This window comes from Pseudophryne corroboree, chromosome 4 (assembly GCF_028390025.1).
Source record: "Pseudophryne corroboree isolate aPseCor3 chromosome 4, aPseCor3.hap2, whole genome shotgun sequence".
Classification (NCBI taxonomy): domain Eukaryota; kingdom Metazoa; phylum Chordata; class Amphibia; order Anura; family Myobatrachidae; genus Pseudophryne; species Pseudophryne corroboree.
In genome coordinates, this window is record NC_086447.1 from 609,327,311 (window position 1) to 609,346,129 (window position 18,819).

At 44.8% G+C, this 18,819-nt stretch overlaps 1 protein-coding gene across 21 annotated transcripts in view; it reads left to right on the forward strand.

Moving 5' to 3' along the window:
* Positions 1 to 1,827: 1,827 nt before the first annotated feature.
* Positions 1,828 to 18,819, forward strand: part of AFDN (afadin, adherens junction formation factor) — an 866,421-nt gene continuing 849,429 nt past the window's right edge. For 10 of the 21 annotated variants that reach the window (XM_063917611.1, XM_063917620.1, XM_063917622.1 and 7 more), the window contains exon 1: positions 1,830 to 2,435. In XM_063917611.1, coding sequence (XP_063773681.1) covers positions 2,334 to 2,435 — 102 coding nt within the window. In that variant the 5' untranslated portion in view covers positions 1,830 to 2,333. Of the gene's footprint in view, positions 2,436 to 18,819 lie in introns of all 21 variants that reach the window. The other 11 variants (XM_063917614.1, XM_063917619.1, XM_063917624.1 and 8 more) reach the window with 3 other exon arrangements.

The following is an 18,819-nucleotide window of genomic DNA, read 5'->3' on the forward strand; positions in this document are numbered from 1 at the left end:
AAGTTGCATATTTACACTTTCGATGTCATTCGTGATTGAACTTTGATCTCAAACGGGAAAATACGAATTTTAGTAAATATACCCCCATGTGTTTGAAAAATGACGGTTTGGAGCTGATTAGCTGGAGCACCAATTATCATATGCAACTAGTTTTCTCATTCACAGGTTTATCACTCATTGATAAATGAGCTCCTAAGTGACATACGAACCCTAAAAAGATGTTTTGACTCATATGGTAAATGTACTAGTATTTATCATCCAATGCAAACATATTCATTGGAAATATTAATGTCACATCTTATATAGGCCCATGCAGGAGAGGTTCTTGCTGAGGGCTTTTGCCCTGGGTGCTGCGGCCATAAGGGCGCTGCCGCAGTCACCCCACCAGTGCCCTGTCTGCTTGCAATCCGCCATGGTTTATTTACATTCAGTACAGGCAGCTCAGCGCCGACCCACCCACTTTCCCAGAATACCGTCCAGTGTGCAATGACGTTTGATGTCCTTGTGCACTGCACGGCATTCTGGGAGCGGATGCTGAAATGACAGGCAGAGTAGCAGCAGCAACAGAACCGCTTCTATGCAGTTGGGTGTGGCGCTCCACAGTGGCGTGTCGTATGGTACGTGAGGGTAGAGGCTGCAAGCACTTCAAATCATTGTGACAGATCCATTTAAATGTATATAGTATTTAGAATGACTAAGGTAACATTATATACAACATAAGAGCATGAGTGTTCATTTGCATAACACATAAGAAGCTGTGATGCTCATTTGCATTTGACATTGAGAATCTCATAATTCACATATAGTAATTAAATTAGAAGTGCTCATAATTAAATTATTTATTCAATCTGTTGTTAAGGAGATAAAATGGGGAAAACAAACCTTAGACATATTATTATTATTATTACCTGGCATAATGTGTATAACAGGCTCTTCCTGGTGTAATGTGTATAATTGGCTCTGCTTTACTGTGGTGTAATGTGTGTAAGGGGCTCTAACATGGCATGATGTGTATAAGGGTACTACTGTGTAATGTAACTAATACCCCTTTTCCACTAGCTCAAAAAACACGGGTAAATGCACGGGGGCGCGCATTTACCCGTGTTTTTGGCAAGTGGAAAAGGGTCAACCCGGATCGAGTGACCCGTGAATCCTACCCGGCTATTTACCTGGGTAGGACACGGGAATGATCCGGGTAGGGTGTAGTGTAAACGGGAGCCGTGTCGATGCGACACGGCTCCCGTTTACACTGTATGGATGGGCGGCGCTGGGAGATCATGTGATCTCCCTGCGCCGCCCCTGCCGTGTAGCTAGAAGCGTCACCAACCCGGCTTATGCCGGGTTGTGACTGCTGATGGGAAAGGGACCGAGCACGGGTCGCAGCAGGGGGCAGCTCCCGTGTCAGGCTCCCGGCTGCGACCCGTGCTCGTAGGTGTAAAAGGGGTATTACGGACACTACTGTGCAGTGTAATGTGATTGATACTATTATGTAGTCATGCCCCTTCCCTATGAAGTCACACCCCTGTATTTTTGTTGCACACCAGTTTTTAACTTTGAGGGGGGTCACCACAGGAAACATTTGCCCTGGGCACTACCAGGACTACAACTGGCCATGGGCCCATGGTGCTGAAAAACAGCACCACATTCGCCTTGCTCTCAATGTTTATGCTGTGAAGCCCCTTGCTACATTTCTAGTTCGGACGGACCGCTGTACAAAATAATTATTTCACTGTTATTGTTCTAATTTTCATGAAGATGCGGGGTGTTCATAAACACGCATGACAGACAGAACATGAGCAAACAACCAAGCCGTGATAATAGAATGGGCGCGGACGGCGCAGGCACGGCAACGGCCTGTACCGCGGGAGCGCGCACGGCGGCTCAGGGCAAATAGGAGGAGTGAGTAGGTTGCTGCTCATGGATAGGAGGAGGGGAAGGGAAAGGCGATAAGGAAGCCGCCGAGCAGTAACTTGGAACGTTGAATCCTAAAGGACTGGAATCCCAGCTCTCATGCCCTAGAACCCAATTGTCTCTGTAATACTACGATATCCATATTACCTAGTCTAAATTCCCATTCCCCGATTTTTGTTTTTCGAAATGGGTTCGTGGAGGTGATTCCGTCTGGCCATTGCATAGAGTGCAGTTGCTGGGATAAGCGGCAGCAGACGGGAAGGTGGATGCTGGGAGTCACCCTGGAGAGATTGCTGGGAAAGCAGCATATTGTGGAGACACAGCTACAGTATTCCCCTCATTGTCACCGTACTGCTTTCTGTGACCTCTGGATCGTTCTTTTCCCCACTGACTGAACCTTGATCAGGGAAGGGAGGATAGACATGTCTGGAAGCCGGGAAGAGGAGCGTCGCAAACTGGCCGACATCATTAACCACTGGAACGCCAACCGGCTCGACCTGTTCGAAATCAGCCAGCCCACCGAGGTGAGTGATCCTCCCGAGGGAGGCTGCAGTGGCAGAGCGCAGGCCGCACGCACACAGAAATGGGGCACTTTCATCAACTGTTCTTCCTCCCAGGAGACACACATCACATGCAGGACTGCTAGTTAAAAGGCCACATGTTCCCAGAAAGCTGCGTTTCTACTAAATATGGGGAAGAGTGACCTATCGGTATAGGGTGCTTTGCACCTGATCATCTGTCTGTGTTGCTTTGTCAGTAGAAATAGTTCTTTTTATGCTGCGTACGTCTATATTTACTGGTTAAGTGTGAATATAGAGCTAAATAATCACAGTAGTGTATATCGATGACTGATTCAGGTTACTTCTAATTTAGCTTTGATGTGAAGCTTCAAATGTTCATTGTCATATGTCACTTTGTCAGATGTTTATTGTGTGTGAGCAGGCACGTTATAAAATAGCATATTAAACCTCTACACCCGCTGACATGGCCTTTGTTTCTAATACCTCACATGTATAGTTAGTTTACTGGTGAATGTTGAAGAGTGGGAGTAGTGGGGACAGTAATGTTGTGCCTGGTACTAGTGGTTTCTAGCAGGTGGTGGGAGGGAGTGAAGTTTATATTGAGAATTTAAGCAGACCACACTCAAGCAAGAATTCGCATAGTGACCTCTATGTCTGAATCGCCACATTAAAATATGAGTACTCTATTTTTTAGGGGCCTATTTATCAAGCTTGATATTGCGTAAAATTTAGCAGAAACTGCATACGTTTCATGTATCCCAACTAGGGGGTATTCAATTAGCACTGGCAATTTCAGAGCTATCGAACTTACCTGCCTGAGTATTCAGTTGCGGGCCGTTTTCTCCCCTTTTTAAGGCATTTTCGCCAATTCTTTTGCACATCTTTTTTTTTTTTAGTGGAAATACATTGGCGAAAAATTCTGCAAAAATGGCCCGTGTTTACACTGGCGCAGGTGTGAGAACATTGATTCGCTGACCCGCATTGTTTTACGCTCCTGACGAATGTTTAGCCTAGGGGTAAAACGTCACTAATTGAATACCCCCTATGTAGTTCATAGCCAAATGCAGTATATTTCACAGATATCGCCTGCAGAAGGCTGATTAGCGCAGTAGACCACAGTTCCCATTATTATCAATGTGGACCGGGGGCCTAATTCAGACCTGATTGCGTGCTGGCCAGGAGCTACTTGTCACTGGCCAGGTAGCAGTGGCTGTGTGTGACGTCACGCAGCCGCTGCGGTCCAGCTACGCCTGTGTTGGCCATACTGTGCCCACAAAATGGCAGCCAAACGCCGCTTTGCCACCCCCTCCCGCCCAGTGACTGCCTCTAGCCGTCGGCTGTCAGCCACGTGCCGGCGCACTGCGGCGCCGGGGCATGCGCACTTCTGACCTGATCACTGCAATGAAAGGCAGCTTGCGATCAGGTCAGAATGACCCCCCCCCCCCCATGTCCCAACCCTTATGTACCAAACTCAGATGGCGCAACCCGGTAAGGTACCCAGGTAGGATTCCCGGATCACTTGATCTGGGTTGACCCTTTTCCACCAGCAAAAAACAGTGGTAAATGCGCGCCCCCGTGCATTTACCCGTGGTTTTTTGAGCTAGTGGAAAAGGGGTATAACTGACACGGTGTTCATGTGCTGTTTAAAATTCTTCAGAGGAGTTTTTTCACAATGTAGAAGGTTCCTACAATGAGCCAGGTATGTAACTCGCAGGACCAGTGGCAGGGTTGGCCGGTATAAACCAAATGAAAAAAAAAAAAAAAATCCACTCTGCTTTTTTAATTATGCTGTGACTATAGGCAGGGTGCCGTGACGTCTTAAAAACAAAACAAAAAACCCTGTTATACTAAAAAAAATGGTATCTTTATTCAAAATGTTTAGTGCCAGTGACATTCTCTAATGCAGGGGTGGCCAACCAGTCAGAGACAAAGAGCCATCAAATCTTGTTAGGTATGTCAAAGAGCCGACATCAAGCCGAAGGAGGTGTGACCTTGTGCCTGCTAGGCCACACCCCTGGTATAAAATACAATGAAAATGCCAGATCCACATAAAATACATTTTAAAGCCAGAATCAACATAAAATACATTGAAAAAGACACTTCTACATAAAATAATTTAAAAATCCAGATCCACATAAAATATATTGAAAAAGCCATATTCACATAATACACTTCATCTCCTCCATGTGTCACTCCAGCCAGCTCCCCATGTGTCAATGTGTCACTCCAGCCAGCACCCTCCTGTGTCACTCCAGCCAGCTCCCCTATGTGTCAATGTGTCACTCCAGTCAGCTCCCCATTGTGTCTCTCCTGCCAGGATTCTCCTTTGTCACTCCAGCCAGCTCCTCATTGTGTCACTCCAGCCAGCACCCTCCTGTATCACTCCAGCCAGCACCCCATTGTGTCACTCCAGCCAGCACCCCATTGTGTCACTCCAGCCAGCACCCCATTGTGTCACTCCAGCCAGCACCCTCCTGTGTCACTCCAGCCAGCACTCCATTGTGTCACTCCAGCCAGCACCCTCCTGTGTCACTCCAGCCAGCACCCCATTGCGTCACTCCAGCCAGCACCCTCCTGTATCACTCCAGTCATTTCCCCCATTATGTCTACAGGATCCTTCTGTGTCACACCAGCCAGCACCCCATTGTGTCACTCCAGCCAGCACCCTCCTGTATCACTCCAGTCAGCTCCCCCATTATGTCTACAGGATCCTTCTGTGCCACACCAGCCAGCACCCCATTGTGTCACTCCAGCCAGCACCCTCCTGTATCACTCCAGTCAGCTCCCCCATTATGTCTACAGGATCCTTCTGTGTCACACCAGCCAGCTCCCCATTGTGTCACTCCAGCCCACCCTCATATGTCACTACAGCCCAGTATCTGGCTCCCTCAGTTTTCAGTCGCTGTAGTGCTGCTGTGTGTCTGGTTGGAGTGCACCGGTTTCCAGGATCTGTTGTGGTCAGGTGACTTTGAGTGTCAGGAGCCACATTTGAATAAAGAAAGAGCCGCATGCGGCTCAAGAGCCACAGGTTGGCCACGGCTGCTCTAATGCTTAACCTTTGTGTGTGTTTGTTTCTCTGAAAAGTACTTTTGCACTTTCCATTTTGCATTACTATTCAGATTTATTTAAGTATAAGTAATAAGTAGTACTAATGCTTAACATTAACGTCTTGTTCTTACTTTCAATTTCGCCTGCATCTAAGTGTACAAAATTTGTATGTTTAATCTATGTACTATATTCAAAGTATAGTCAAATAATAAAGAGAAAGGAGGACTCCAGTGTTGAGGCATATTAGGGTCAATTCAGTTCAATGCCGATTGAATAACGCCGGGAGGATGCTCCTGGAGCTATTCAATTCGGTGCAATGTGAAGTGGGAGAATGCCCGTACTCCCGGACTAAACAGGGTGTTTAGTTACGAGAATGGACATTCTTCAACTAAACTACAGTACCTTGCCACGTTGCTGTTTGCTCAACCCTAGATCACAAAACAGCATTGTGGACCTAGCTTTGTCGAATTTCTGCTCGCACCCACAGAGGGATGCGAGAAGAAATCCTCTAGTCAGGAACAGCATCGTACTGAATTAAATGGCTCCAAATCATATCCAAGCTCAATAACTTTGGATTGTTAATGTTAAAAAGCATTAAAACATGGTTGATCAAGGTTTCTAATACATAGTCATGTTTCACAAAATTAATATAGTAAGCAGGATATATACATACATACATACATACATACATACATACATACATACATACATACATACATACATACATACATACATGTTGAGTATCCCATATCGGAATATTCCGAAATACGGACTTTTTTGAGTGAGAGTGAGATAGTGAAACCTTTGTTTTTTAATGGCTCAATGTACACAAACTTTGTTTAATACTCAAAGTTATTAAAAATATTGTATTAAATGACCTTCAGGCTGTGTGTATAAGGTGTATATGAAACATAAATGAATTGTGTGAATATACACACACTTTGTTTAATGCACAAAGTTATAAAAAATATTGGCTAAAGTTACCTTCAGGCTGTGTGTATAAGGTGTATATGTAACATAAATGCCTTCTGTGCTTAGATTTAGGTCCCAGCACCATAATATCTCATTATGGTATGCAATTATTCCAAAATACGGAAAAATCCGATATCCAAAATTCCTCTGGTCCCAAGCATTTTGGATAAGGGATACTCAACCTGTATATATATTTTCATTAAAATATTATTACAAAAAACAAAAGTTTGTGACCGGATGTGCCTCGCTGCCTGCGCCAAGGGTTTTAATGGGACTTGGGTCGTATTCCCGGGTTACTAGACCCTGTTCCACTGAGCCATTACCTGGGTTGACCTGGCAATACCTTGGGTTATTGCGACAGTGGAAAGGAGTAGGTCACAGCAAGTGTGACCGGATGCGCGCTCGCTGCCCAGGCCAAATCAATCAGATTTCTTTTGGGTCCCACGGAACCTAGCCAATAGAGGTGGTTACTAGCCTCTTACGACTAGTAACCCACCTGTTACTGACGCCATCATTGTGCAGTGGGCGGGAATGCTGCTGCCACCAACAGGTCCTATCATAGGCCCTGGAACCGCTTTACTGATCAGGTTGCTATCACCGGCACCTAAATACCGCTTACTACTGTGTACGTGTAGTCACGCTGCTGACACGATTGCCCTCCCTGGTCACTAACACTTGACAAGGCCCTGCATCGGTAGCTGGCAGAGTGCAGAGCTTGGAGACGCTGGGCTCAAAACAGAACAGACAGAGAATGGGACTGCACGTGTCACATTCCTGTGTGTTGCAAAATTAAAGGCAGTTGTCTTGAAGGCAAGATGTTTATTGCACAAATAGTCTTAAAGAAGACTTCCTAAGTTTCAAAGGGCTACAGTATACAAGATGTTTCCAGCTGCTTACTCTCTTCTCAGAAGAGATGTCTTTCTCCAATCAGGGCTCATAGGATCTTTATATATAGTCAGAAGACACAACACAGCACCTATTACACAGGAACTGTCAATTTAAAGTTCTCCTTTGATATATTTATCACTCATAATAAATAAATATATATATATATATATATATATATATATATATATATATAGAGAGAGAGAAAGTCCAAGAGTAACCACCAGAGGGATCAAACTCACTTAGACCAGCACACTGCTTGAATGAAAGACGTTTCACTTGTTTAAAAAAAGGTGCATACTAAGGTAGCAAGCATATAGCACACATGTCTGTAGCAGCATATATGAATGAACAGTAGATACTTAACATCCCATAGGATGTAAGTAAAACGTCTTTCATTCAAGCAGTGTGCTGGTCTATCTGAGTTTGATCCCTCTGGTGGTTACTCTTGGACTTTCTGTATTGTTTTTCTGACCTGGCACCTGCCTCATTCATATTCGAAAGTGTGAAGCGGCTCCTTCTGTGGATTTTCTATATATATATATATATATATATATATATATATATATATATATATATATATATATATATATATATATATATATATATATATATATATATATATATATATATATATATATATATATATATATATATATATGAGATATATAGAGATATAGATAGATAGTAAAAGATTCTCGTGGGAGCCAATACGCCTTTAGTATGACAATATTTTAAAGTTTTTATTCATACAGAAATTAACGATATTTGTAACCTAAACATTCGTCATTGACACAAATTTATAAAAGTTCAATAAGACAATATAACAATCTCATACATAAACATTTTTCAGTTGATGTGAGGAATTTACAGTCAGGTGATCACAGTCAGAACTTGAAAGAGATGTATCTCCAACCAGATGCTTGTGGCAAAATTAACCCAATGTCGCGAAACCCAACGCGTTTCGTCCGTTAGGACTTCATCAGAGGTTTATAATCAGTTTTTATAACAGAATGGATTACCACTGGTTAAAATTCTCAATGTTACATCCAATCACACATTCGGTTCAATTGATATGGTATCTAAATAGGCTTCATCGTAACAAAAAAATAACAATTAGGTTGAAGTTAGATGGTGTAATATTCCCTAATCTCTTCAAGGATAGTAGAACCCTACAATCCACATCTGCTTCAATAAGTACTAGTTGTGATCCTGTGAGGTTGTACCTGTCCCTATGAAAAAGGAGTAGTGCTGTTCAGGATTTGAAATTTCTTAAGACCCATTTTTGGTGATACTTATTGTGAGAATGTCCCATGAACTGTTTCCAAATGCCAATACCTAAAGTGCATTTTTCCCTTTTAAATGCATTTAAACACTCCTTTAATATAAATACTTTAAAACATGTAATCCTACAACCGTGCATAGAGCACTACATATAACATGTTAAAACACATTAAATATACATTTACAGTACGTGGCGCCTAGCACTGATTCGTCCATTTAGATAATGGTGAATGCTCCACGAGTTTATCATGTGGGACGGGTCTCCGTCTACACGGTTTAAAAAAAAAAAAAAAAAAAAAGTTTATTTTTTGTTACATTTTTGTCCCAACGGACAGTGGTTATAACAACCATTGTCCCTGCAAGTTATTTTAAAGTCAGCTGTGGTGCGGAGTATTAATAATTGTGGCAGTACAGTGATTGTTAATACATTTTATTTATGAAGTTTCTTATATAGCGCAGTGTATTCCGTTGCATTTTACCATTGGAATAAAAGAAATAGAACAAAATTGCAAAAACAGACAGAGGTAGGAAGGCCCTGCTCGCAATCTTACGTAGGGCCTAATTCAGACCTGATCGCAACAGCAAATTTGTTGGCTAATGGGCAAAATCATGTGCACTGCAGGGAGGGGGAGGGGGGCAGATATAACATGTGCAGGGAGAGTTAGATTTGGGTGGGTGTGTTCAAACTGAAATCTAAATTGCAGTGTAAAAATAAAGCAGCCAGTATTTACCCTGCACAGAAACAATATAACCCACCCAAATCTAACACTCTCTGCAAATGTTATATCTGCCACACCTGCAGTGCACATGGTTTTGCCCATATGCTAACAAATTTGCTGGTACGATTGGGTCTGAATTACCCCCCATGTGCACTGCATGGAGGGAGGGTGGGTGGCAGATATAACCTGTGCAGAGAGAGTTAGATTTGGGTGGGGTGTGTTAAAACAAAAATCTAAATTGCAGTGTAAAATAAAGCAGACAGTATTTACCCTGCACAGAAACAATATAACCCACTCAAATCTAAAGGGAGGTACACACTAAAGAGATATTTGCTGAGCGATCTATCAGTGACCGCTCAACACTCAGTGCAATGTGTGCTGAGCGAGGGGGGACGGGGGGCCACTCACTTCACACAGTGCTGAAGTGAGCGACACACTAGATTGAGCCTAGGGAGGCCAATCCCGGGATTCTTGCCCCAAAACACAGGGATTTGAATCCCGGTATTGGCGCTTCCAATCCCGGGATTCACGGGATTACTGCGCATGCGCAGTTCCCCGCCTCTCTTCCCTCAGCAGCCTCTCTACCTGGGCAGTGCTGAGCACTTGGCTCAGACGCTGCCTTTTGAACTAAAAGCGCGGCATCATCTCCTGCTTCCCCCCTCACTGCGTCCGGGCAGCGCTGAGCACTCGGCTCAGACGCTGCCTTTTGAAACGTGGTAGCATCACTTTTCCCCCCCTGCAGTCTCTCTCACCCGGGCAGCGCTGAATACCCGGCTCAGATGCTGCCTTCTGAAGCCGGCAGCAATGTCTCCTTGCCCCCATGCAGTCTCTCTCACCCGGGCAGCCCTGATCACCTGGCTCAGAAGCTGCCTTTTGACGACGGGCAACATCACCTCCTCCAGCCTTCCCTGCCCCCCCAGCAGTCTCCCTCCTGGGCAGCGCTGAGCACCCGGCTCAGATGCTGCCTTCTAAAGCCGGCCAGTAAGGGACCCTCACTACCAGAGTCCTGCGTTTACCTTCCCTCTGGACCTTGGGGACCGCTCTACTCATTTGTGAGTATGTTATGTTTTTTTTTAACTTGTAACCCCCTTGTCCCCCTCCCCCACATACATAAATTAAAGGAGGACAGTCCAATCCCGGGATTGAGATTTTTTTCAATCCCAATATCCGGGATTGAAAAAACGGCCCGGGATTGGCCTCCCTGATTGAGCCTGCATGCAGGCTCAATCTAGCACCGGTGCTGGGGGGCAAACACACGAGAGATCCATGCTTAAATTCTAAGCAATCTAGTTAGATTGCTTAGATTTTAAGCACTGACCTCTACGTGTGTACCCCCCTTTACTCTCTCTGCACATGTTATATCAGGTCTCATGGTTTTGTCCATTAGCTAACAAATTTGCTGCTGCGATCAGATCTGAATTAGGGCCATAGTCCCCTTTAGTCTGTAAAGTTCTACACAAGTTTTTTGTGATGTTACTGTGAAACATTAGTTTCAAATGCTTAACATTTGTAGCCTCCGACTTTTATAACAAAACCTTTTTTTTTTTTTTTTTTTTTTATACAGCAGAAGCATGTTTTAATGTTTTGGACATTGAGGGGGCTATTCAAATGTAAAGCGGCAAACCCTGTCTAAACAAATGGGTGTGATGAGGAAAAGTCCTGATTGGTCGTCCAAACAGCTGACTCTTCACACATTTCAGCTCGCAGATGAAATGTGACTGCTGCTGCTGTCTGATTGGAGCAACATTTGAAAAGCTCTGATAGATGCCCATGGGGGCTAACAATCTCTCTAGCAATTGAATAGCCTCCTAAAGCTTACATACTGTTGGTGTCCAAAGTGTTATACTTCTATGAGATAACTGCAGAGATTGATTAGGCTATTGATTAGTTGATTTTACATCTACCGAAAGAGAGCATCCTGTATATTTTGGAAGGATAAAATCATTAAAATTATTATGTGAGGTACAAATTCTGGCAAGCTAGCTTAGCATGACTTAATTTCAATGTTTATACGTTTTAAGCATGTAGTATGCACTGTTACAGTATCAATTTTAATTTGAGCAAAAGGTGCTTTGTTAATTATGTAGGAGCCACACTTTACAGATGTGTCCTCTTACATACTTGCAGCCACGCTAAACAGCCCTTGAAGTCGCACCATGCTGTGGTGGGACTCTGTAGAGCGTATTATTTTGCATTTTTTTCAGCGAAAATGATTAAAATGAGATGCGGCCTGTCTATATTCTTTGTGTAATTTCGGCTCTATCTGCATCCGAAATGCCACGTTACAGTGTTTTCCATGAAAAGATGTAAGAGGACACATTTGTAAATGGAGGAGCAGCTCCACTTTATTCAGCTACGTGCACCTGTCATTCTAGTTTCTGTGGTCTATGGCTGTGCAAATCCCAGAGAATTGTGGTAGCTCAACATCGCTCATCTTCCTGCTCACCTATTTGGTGTGTGAGGGGAAAATTTTGGATGTTCGTGTCCTTGAGGTGGCCGCATTTAGAGTGTCCCTAGGTCAATCTGATGGCGCTTTACGGATATCGCTGAGAATGGAGAATCCCAGCCTACTCATGAAGCAGCTTGGGAGCTGCGTAATGAGTAAGCTGGAGACCTCTTTTGTCTTTTGGAGGGGGGGGGGGGGGGAAAGATATGACATAGATATGACAGTGGAGGATACAGGTAGGGTTGTTAACGCCATGGGCTATTGGCCCTCTTGCACATCCCTGATTACGGCTGTGGTCATAAGGCAGGATCTTACAAAGATCATTCTACTATTAAATGCGTCGCCTATATAATTTTAAAAAATATACAGGTTGAGTATCCCATATCCAAATATTCCGAAATACGGAATATTCCGAAATACGGACTTTTTTGAGTGAGAGTGAGATAGTGAAACCTTTGTTTTTTGATGGCTCAATGTACACAAAGTTTGTTTAATACACAAAGTTATTAAAAATATTGTATTAACTGACCTTCAGGCTGTGTGTATAAGGTATATATGAAACATAAATGAGTTGTGTAAATGTACACACTTTGTTTAATGCACAAAGTTATAAAAAATATTGTCTAAAATTAACTTCAGGCTGTGTGTATAAGGTGTATATGTAACATAAATGCATTCTGTGCTTAGATTTAGGTCCCATCACCATGATATCTCATTATGGTATCTAATTATTCCAAAATACGGAAAAATCCCATATCCAAAATACCTCTGGTCCCAAGCATTTTGGATAAGGGAGACTCAACCTGTACTGAGAACAATGTATTTTATTTCTCTGGTAACTAATTGTTGAAGTATGATTTGGAATATGTATATACAGTACTTTCTTTGTTTTCTTAGCATATAGGTTTTTGAAAGACATTGGTTGTATGACAGAGCATGTTAAGTTTCGAAGGTGTGTCTATAAATACAGCATGTGCTGTATTACTTGTTTGTAAGCATTTCATTAGGCAATAGAAGAGGGTGTGGAGTAAAACCTGTTTGTTAGCAAAACTCACCACATTTTTATATAACATTTACTTTCATTTACTTAACAGTTGATCTGACAATATTAGATCAGACATTATTTTGCTGACAGACTAAAGGTGCATACACACTGGCTGATAAAATTAACAACGTTGCTCATTTTCACCCTTCCTGCGCGACGTTGTTTACTTTCTCGGCAAGTGTGTATGGTGATGATGACAATCAATACGTGGGTCGTTAACGACCCTTGTGACGATGGTGCATGCATGCTCAATCTGGACTGTCGTCCAGGAGCTGCCTGCCCGGCTGCTGTGTAACGTCACTGAGCGATATGAACAGTCATATCGCTCTGTGTGTACGGCCGTCCGTCCGGGAGGGTAATCGCTAGATGACGTCGCTCATAAAGCGACGTAGTCTAGTATGTATGCACCTTTATTTTTCATACACCTTGTGTTAATAAGTCTGTTATTCCCATTTGTGTTGTGTTTTTAATGCACAAGTCCTTCATTTATTGTTTCTTCATTTTTGAACTGATCTAATGGTGTATGTGTGTATTATTAAAAAAAAAAAAAAAAATGGGCGACCCATAACAAACTTAGAACCAGTGATTGCACCAAGATACAAACTATGTTGGTACCAGCAAAAGCTGCAGTGAGATCTAGAAGAATAAGACCTGAATAATGGCCTTTACACTTAGCAGTGACCAGATGATTCACTACTTTAGTTAGTACTGTGTCTGCGGCGGGTTGGGAATGAAAGCCTGGCTGAAGTGGTTTCAATAAGTTGTGTGAGTTAAAGTGTGTTAGGCGATTGTAGGCAAGTCTCTCAAGTAGCTTGGAAGGGCATGGGAGCTGAGAGGTGGTATGGTAGTTCGAGAGTGAGTTTGGGACAGAATGGGAGTAATCACTGCATACTTGAACTGTAAAGGAATGATGCCAGTAAAGAGCGAGATTACAGATTTTAGTTAAGGTTGGTATGAGCACAGGAGGCAGAGCTTTACTTATTTGGGAGGGTATAGGGGTATATGCAATAGCGGGCGAATTGGCAAAATAGGCGAATTCCGGGCCGTTTTCGCCTCCAAAAATCAATTCGCCTATGCAGTGCAGTCATTTTTCGCAAAAAAACGGCCCGTCAAAATTCGCCTTTTCTCAATTCGCCTTTTTCCGAATTCGCCTTTTCTGCAATGGTACAGATGCTGCAATTCGCCTCCAGCATATTCAATTCAAGTTTGGAAATTCGCCTGCAGTGCTTTTAGACAGCAAATGCGCGATTTTCACTCCGCCACACTTTGGAGGGTGAAAACAAATAAAAAATTTTTAAACATGTTTTTTTTTGTGTTTTTTTTTTTAGGAATAGCAGATCTATTTATATTAGAAGGGATTAGGTTTTTTTTTTTTTTTTGGGGGAGGCACAAATATTATTTATATATTTTTTAAAATAATATATATATTTTTTTATTTTTTTTATTGCTGGAACGGTAAAATCCGGGGAAAAAATGGCGTGGGGTCCCCCCTCCAAAGCATAACCAGCCTCGGGCTCATTGAGCTGGTCCTGGTTCTAAAAATGCGGGGAAAAAATTGACAGGGGATCCCCCGTATTTTTAAAACCAGCACCGGGCTCTGCGCCTGATGCTGGTGCCAAAAATACGGGGGACAAAACGAGTAGGGGTCCCCCGTATTTTTAACACCAGCATCGGGCTCCACTAGCTGGACAGATAATGCCACAGCCGGGGGTCACTTTTATACAGTGCCCTGCGGCCGTGGCATCAAATATCCAACTAGTCACCCCTGGCCGGGGAACCCTGGGGGAATGGGGACCCCTTCAATCAAGGGGTCCCCCCCCCCCCAGCCACCCAAGGGCCAGGGGTGAAGCCCGAGGCTGTCCCCCCCCATCCAATGGGCTGCGGATGGGGGGGCTGATAGCCTTTGTGTTCAAAAAAAAAGATATTGTTTTTTCCATTAGTACTACAAGTCCCAGCAAGCCTCCCCTGCAAGCTGGTACTTGGAGAACCACAAGTACCAGCATGCGGGAGAAAAACGGGCCCGCTGGTACCTGTAGTTCTAATGGAAAAAAAATACCCAAATAAAAACAGGACACAGACACCGTCGACAGTAAAACTTTATTACACACTGCCGACACACACATACTTACCTATGTTCACACGCCGACATCGGTCCTCTTCTCCATGTAGAATCCCGGGGTACCTGAAAATAAAAGATCAATTATACTCACCTCAACAGGCTCCAGAGATAAATCCACGGACTTGGCAAAAAAAGAAAGCGCATTTACCCGCACCAAAAACGGACTGAAAGGTGTCCCATGCTGACACATGGGACACCTATCCACGATTAAGATCTGTCAGTGACAGTTGTCACTGACAGGTCTCTAAGCCAATCAGGAAGCGCAACTTCGTTGCGCTAACCTGATTGGCTGATCGCTGTGACAGCGCATCGCACAGCTCCCTCCATTATATTCAATGGTGGGAACTTAGCGGCTAGCGGTGAGGTCACCCGCCGGTCAGCGGTGACCGGCGGGTGACCCCACCGCTAGCCGCTAAGTTCCCACCATTGAAAGTAATGGAGGGAGCTGTGCGAGGCGCTGTCAGAGTACAGACGGCGTCCAGCCAATCAGATGAGCGCCACGGCAGTAGCGCTTCCTGATTGGCTGAAGGGACATCAGTGACAGGAGTCACGTGATGTCCCGGCATTCGGGGAGAGGGGTCCCATGTGTCAGCATGGGACCCCTTTCGGTCCGCAGGTCCGGTTGTTCGTTTTCTTTTTTTGCCAAGTCCGTGGATTTATCTCTGGAGCCTGTTGAGGTGAGTATAATTGATCTTTTATTTTCAGGTACCCCGGGATTCTACATGGAGAAGAGGACCGATGTCGGCGTGTGAACATAGGTAAGTATGTGTGTGTCGGCAGTGTGTAATAAAGTTTTACTGTCGACGGTGTCTGTGTCCTGTTTTTATTTGGGTATTTTTTTTCCATTAGAACTACAGGTACCAGCGGGCCCGTTTTTCTCCCGCATGCTGGTACTTGTGGTTCTCCAAGTACCAGCTTGCAGGGGAGGCTTGCTGGGACTTGTAGTACTAATGGAAAAAACAATATCTTTTTTTTTGAACACAAAGGCTATCAGCCCCCCCATCCGCAGCCCATTGGATGGGGGGGGGACAGCCTCGGGCTTCACCCCTGGCCCTTGGGTGGCTGGGGGGGGGGGACCCCTTGATTGAAGGGGTCCCCATTCCCCCAGGGTTCCCCGGCCAGGGGTGACTAGTTGGATATTTGATGCCACGGCCGCAGGGCACTGTATAAAAGTGACCCCCGGCTGTGGCATTATCTGTCCAGCTAGTGGAGCCCGATGCTGGTGTTAAAAATACGGGGGACCCCTACTCGTTTTGTCCCCCGTATTTTTGGCACCAGCATCAGGCGCAGAGCCCGGTGCTGGTTTTAAAAATACGGGGGATCCCCTGTCAATTTTTTCCCCCGCATTTTTAGAACCAGGACCAGCTCAATGAGCCCGAGGCTGGTTATGCTTTGGAGGGGGGACCCCACGCCATTTTTTTTTCGGGTTTTTCCCCGTTTTTTCCCGTTTTTTAAAATCGCGGTAAAATCCGCAAAATCGGCCGATTTTCGCCCGCGACTCTGGCGAATCCGTTTTTCATTGCATATGGTGAATTCCGGAAGCCACCTTCCGGAATTCACCTGGCGAATTTGGTCGAATTGAAAAAACGGCGATAATTGCCGCGATTTCGCCCGCTATTGCATATACCCCATAGGCTGAAGAGGAGAGATAGTATAGTAGGAGCAAATGAAGATAAGATGTCGGAGGGTTCTAATAGGGAACTTAGCAGGTCACTGGCTGAGGAAGAACATACCATTTCATCTCAGAATTTATCAATCTTGTTGTTGAAGTAGGAAGCAAGATATTGCGCATTAATAGTGGCTGGCAGGTTGGGTGAAGGAAGGTTGAGAAGTAATTTAAATGTAAGACCTGATGTAAAGATACCTTTATGTGAATGCATATACCTGTTCTCAGGTGAGTTTTGTCTCTAAAGGAAAAGACACAGGTCAAATATGATACCTACCTGAGGGTTTGATACTAGTTCAATTCAGAGAGGTTGACAAAACCTTTATGTAATACACTTTTTCTCGAACGTCCTAGTGGATGCTGGGGACTCCGTAAGGACCATGGGGAATAGACTGGCTCCGCAGGAGACAGGGCACTTTAAGAAAGAATTAGGATACTGGTGTGCACTGGCTCCTCCCTCTATGTCCCTCCTCCAGACCTCAGTTTGAATCTGTGCCCGGACGAGCTGGGTGCACCTTAGTGAGCTCTCCTGAGCTTGCTAAAAAGAAAGTATTTTGTTAGGATTTTTTATTTTCAGAGAGATCTGCTGGCAACAGACTCTTTGCTACGTGGGACTGAGGGGAGAGAAGCAGCCCTACTCACAGAAGATAGGTCCTGCTTCTTAGGCTACTGGACACCATTAGCTCTAGAGGGATCGTACACAGGAATCCCAGGGCCGTGCCGCCGTCCCCCTCGCAGAGCCAGAGGACAGAAGCCTGCGTGAGAAGCAAGAAGACTTCGAAATCGGTGGCAGAAGACTCCAGTCTTCATATGAGGTAGCGCACAGCACTGCAGCTGTGCGCCATTGCTCCCACACTAAACCCACGCACTCCGGTCACTGTAGGGCGCAGGGGGGGGCGCCCTGGGCAGCAATTGGGAACCTCTTGGCAAAAAGCAGCATATATACAGTGCCCAACTGTATATATGCATGAGCCCCCGCCATTATTTTACACACAAAACGCGGGACAGAAGCCCGCTGCTGAGGGGGCGGGGCTTCTTCCTCAGCACTCACCAGCGCCATTTTCTCTCCACAGCACCGCTGAGAGGAAGCTCCCCAGGCTCTCCCCTGCAGAATCACGGTAGAAAGAGGGTAAAAAGAGAGGGGGGGCACATAAATTTGGTGCAAAAACAGTATATACAGCAGCTACTGGGTTAACACTAAGGTACTGTGTGATTCCTGGGTCATATAGCGCTGGGGTGTGTGCTGGCATACTCTCTCTTTGTCTCTCCAAAAGGCCTTGTGGGGGAACTGTCTTCAAATAGAGCATCCCCTGTGTGTGTGGTGTGTCGGTACACTTGTGTCGGCGTGTTTGACGAGGAAGGCTATGTGGAAACAGAGCGGGTACAAATGAATGTGGGGTCGCCGCCGACACCCGATTGGATGGATATGTGGAAGGTTTTAAATGATAATGTTAATTCCTTGCATAAAAGGTTGGATAAAGCTGAAGCCTTGGGACAGTCAGGGTCTCAACCCATGCCTGATCCTACAGCGCAGAGGCCGTCAGGGTCTCAGAAGCGCCCACTATCCCAAATTGTTGACACAGATATCGACACGGATTCTGACTCCAGTGTCGATGGCGATGATGCAAAGTTGCAGCCTAAAATGGCTAAAAACATCCGCTACATGATTATAGCAATGAAAGATGTGTTACCCATCACAGAGGAAACCCCAGTCCCTGACAAGAGGGTTTATATGTATGGGGAAAAAAGGCAAGAGGTGACCTTTCCCCCTTCACATGAGTTAAATGAGTTATGTGAAAAGGCTTGGGAATCTCCAGATAGAAAACTGCAGATTTCCAAACGGATGCTTATGGCGTATACTTTCCCGCCAACGGACAGGTTACGCTGGGAATCCTCCCCTAGGGTAGACAAAGCTTTAACACGCTTATCCAAGAGGGTAGACCTGCCGTCACAGGATACGGCCACCCTAAAAGATGCTGCAGATAGAAAGCAGGAGGGTATCCTGAAGTCCATTTATACACATTCAGGTACCCTACAAAGGCCGGCAATTGCGTCGGCCTGTATGTGTAGTGCTGTAGCAGCATGGACAGATACCTTATCTGAGGAACTTGATACCTTGGACAAGGATACTATAGTACTGACCCTGGGGCATATAAAAGACGCTGTCCTATATATGAGAGATGCCCAAAGAGACATTAGCCTA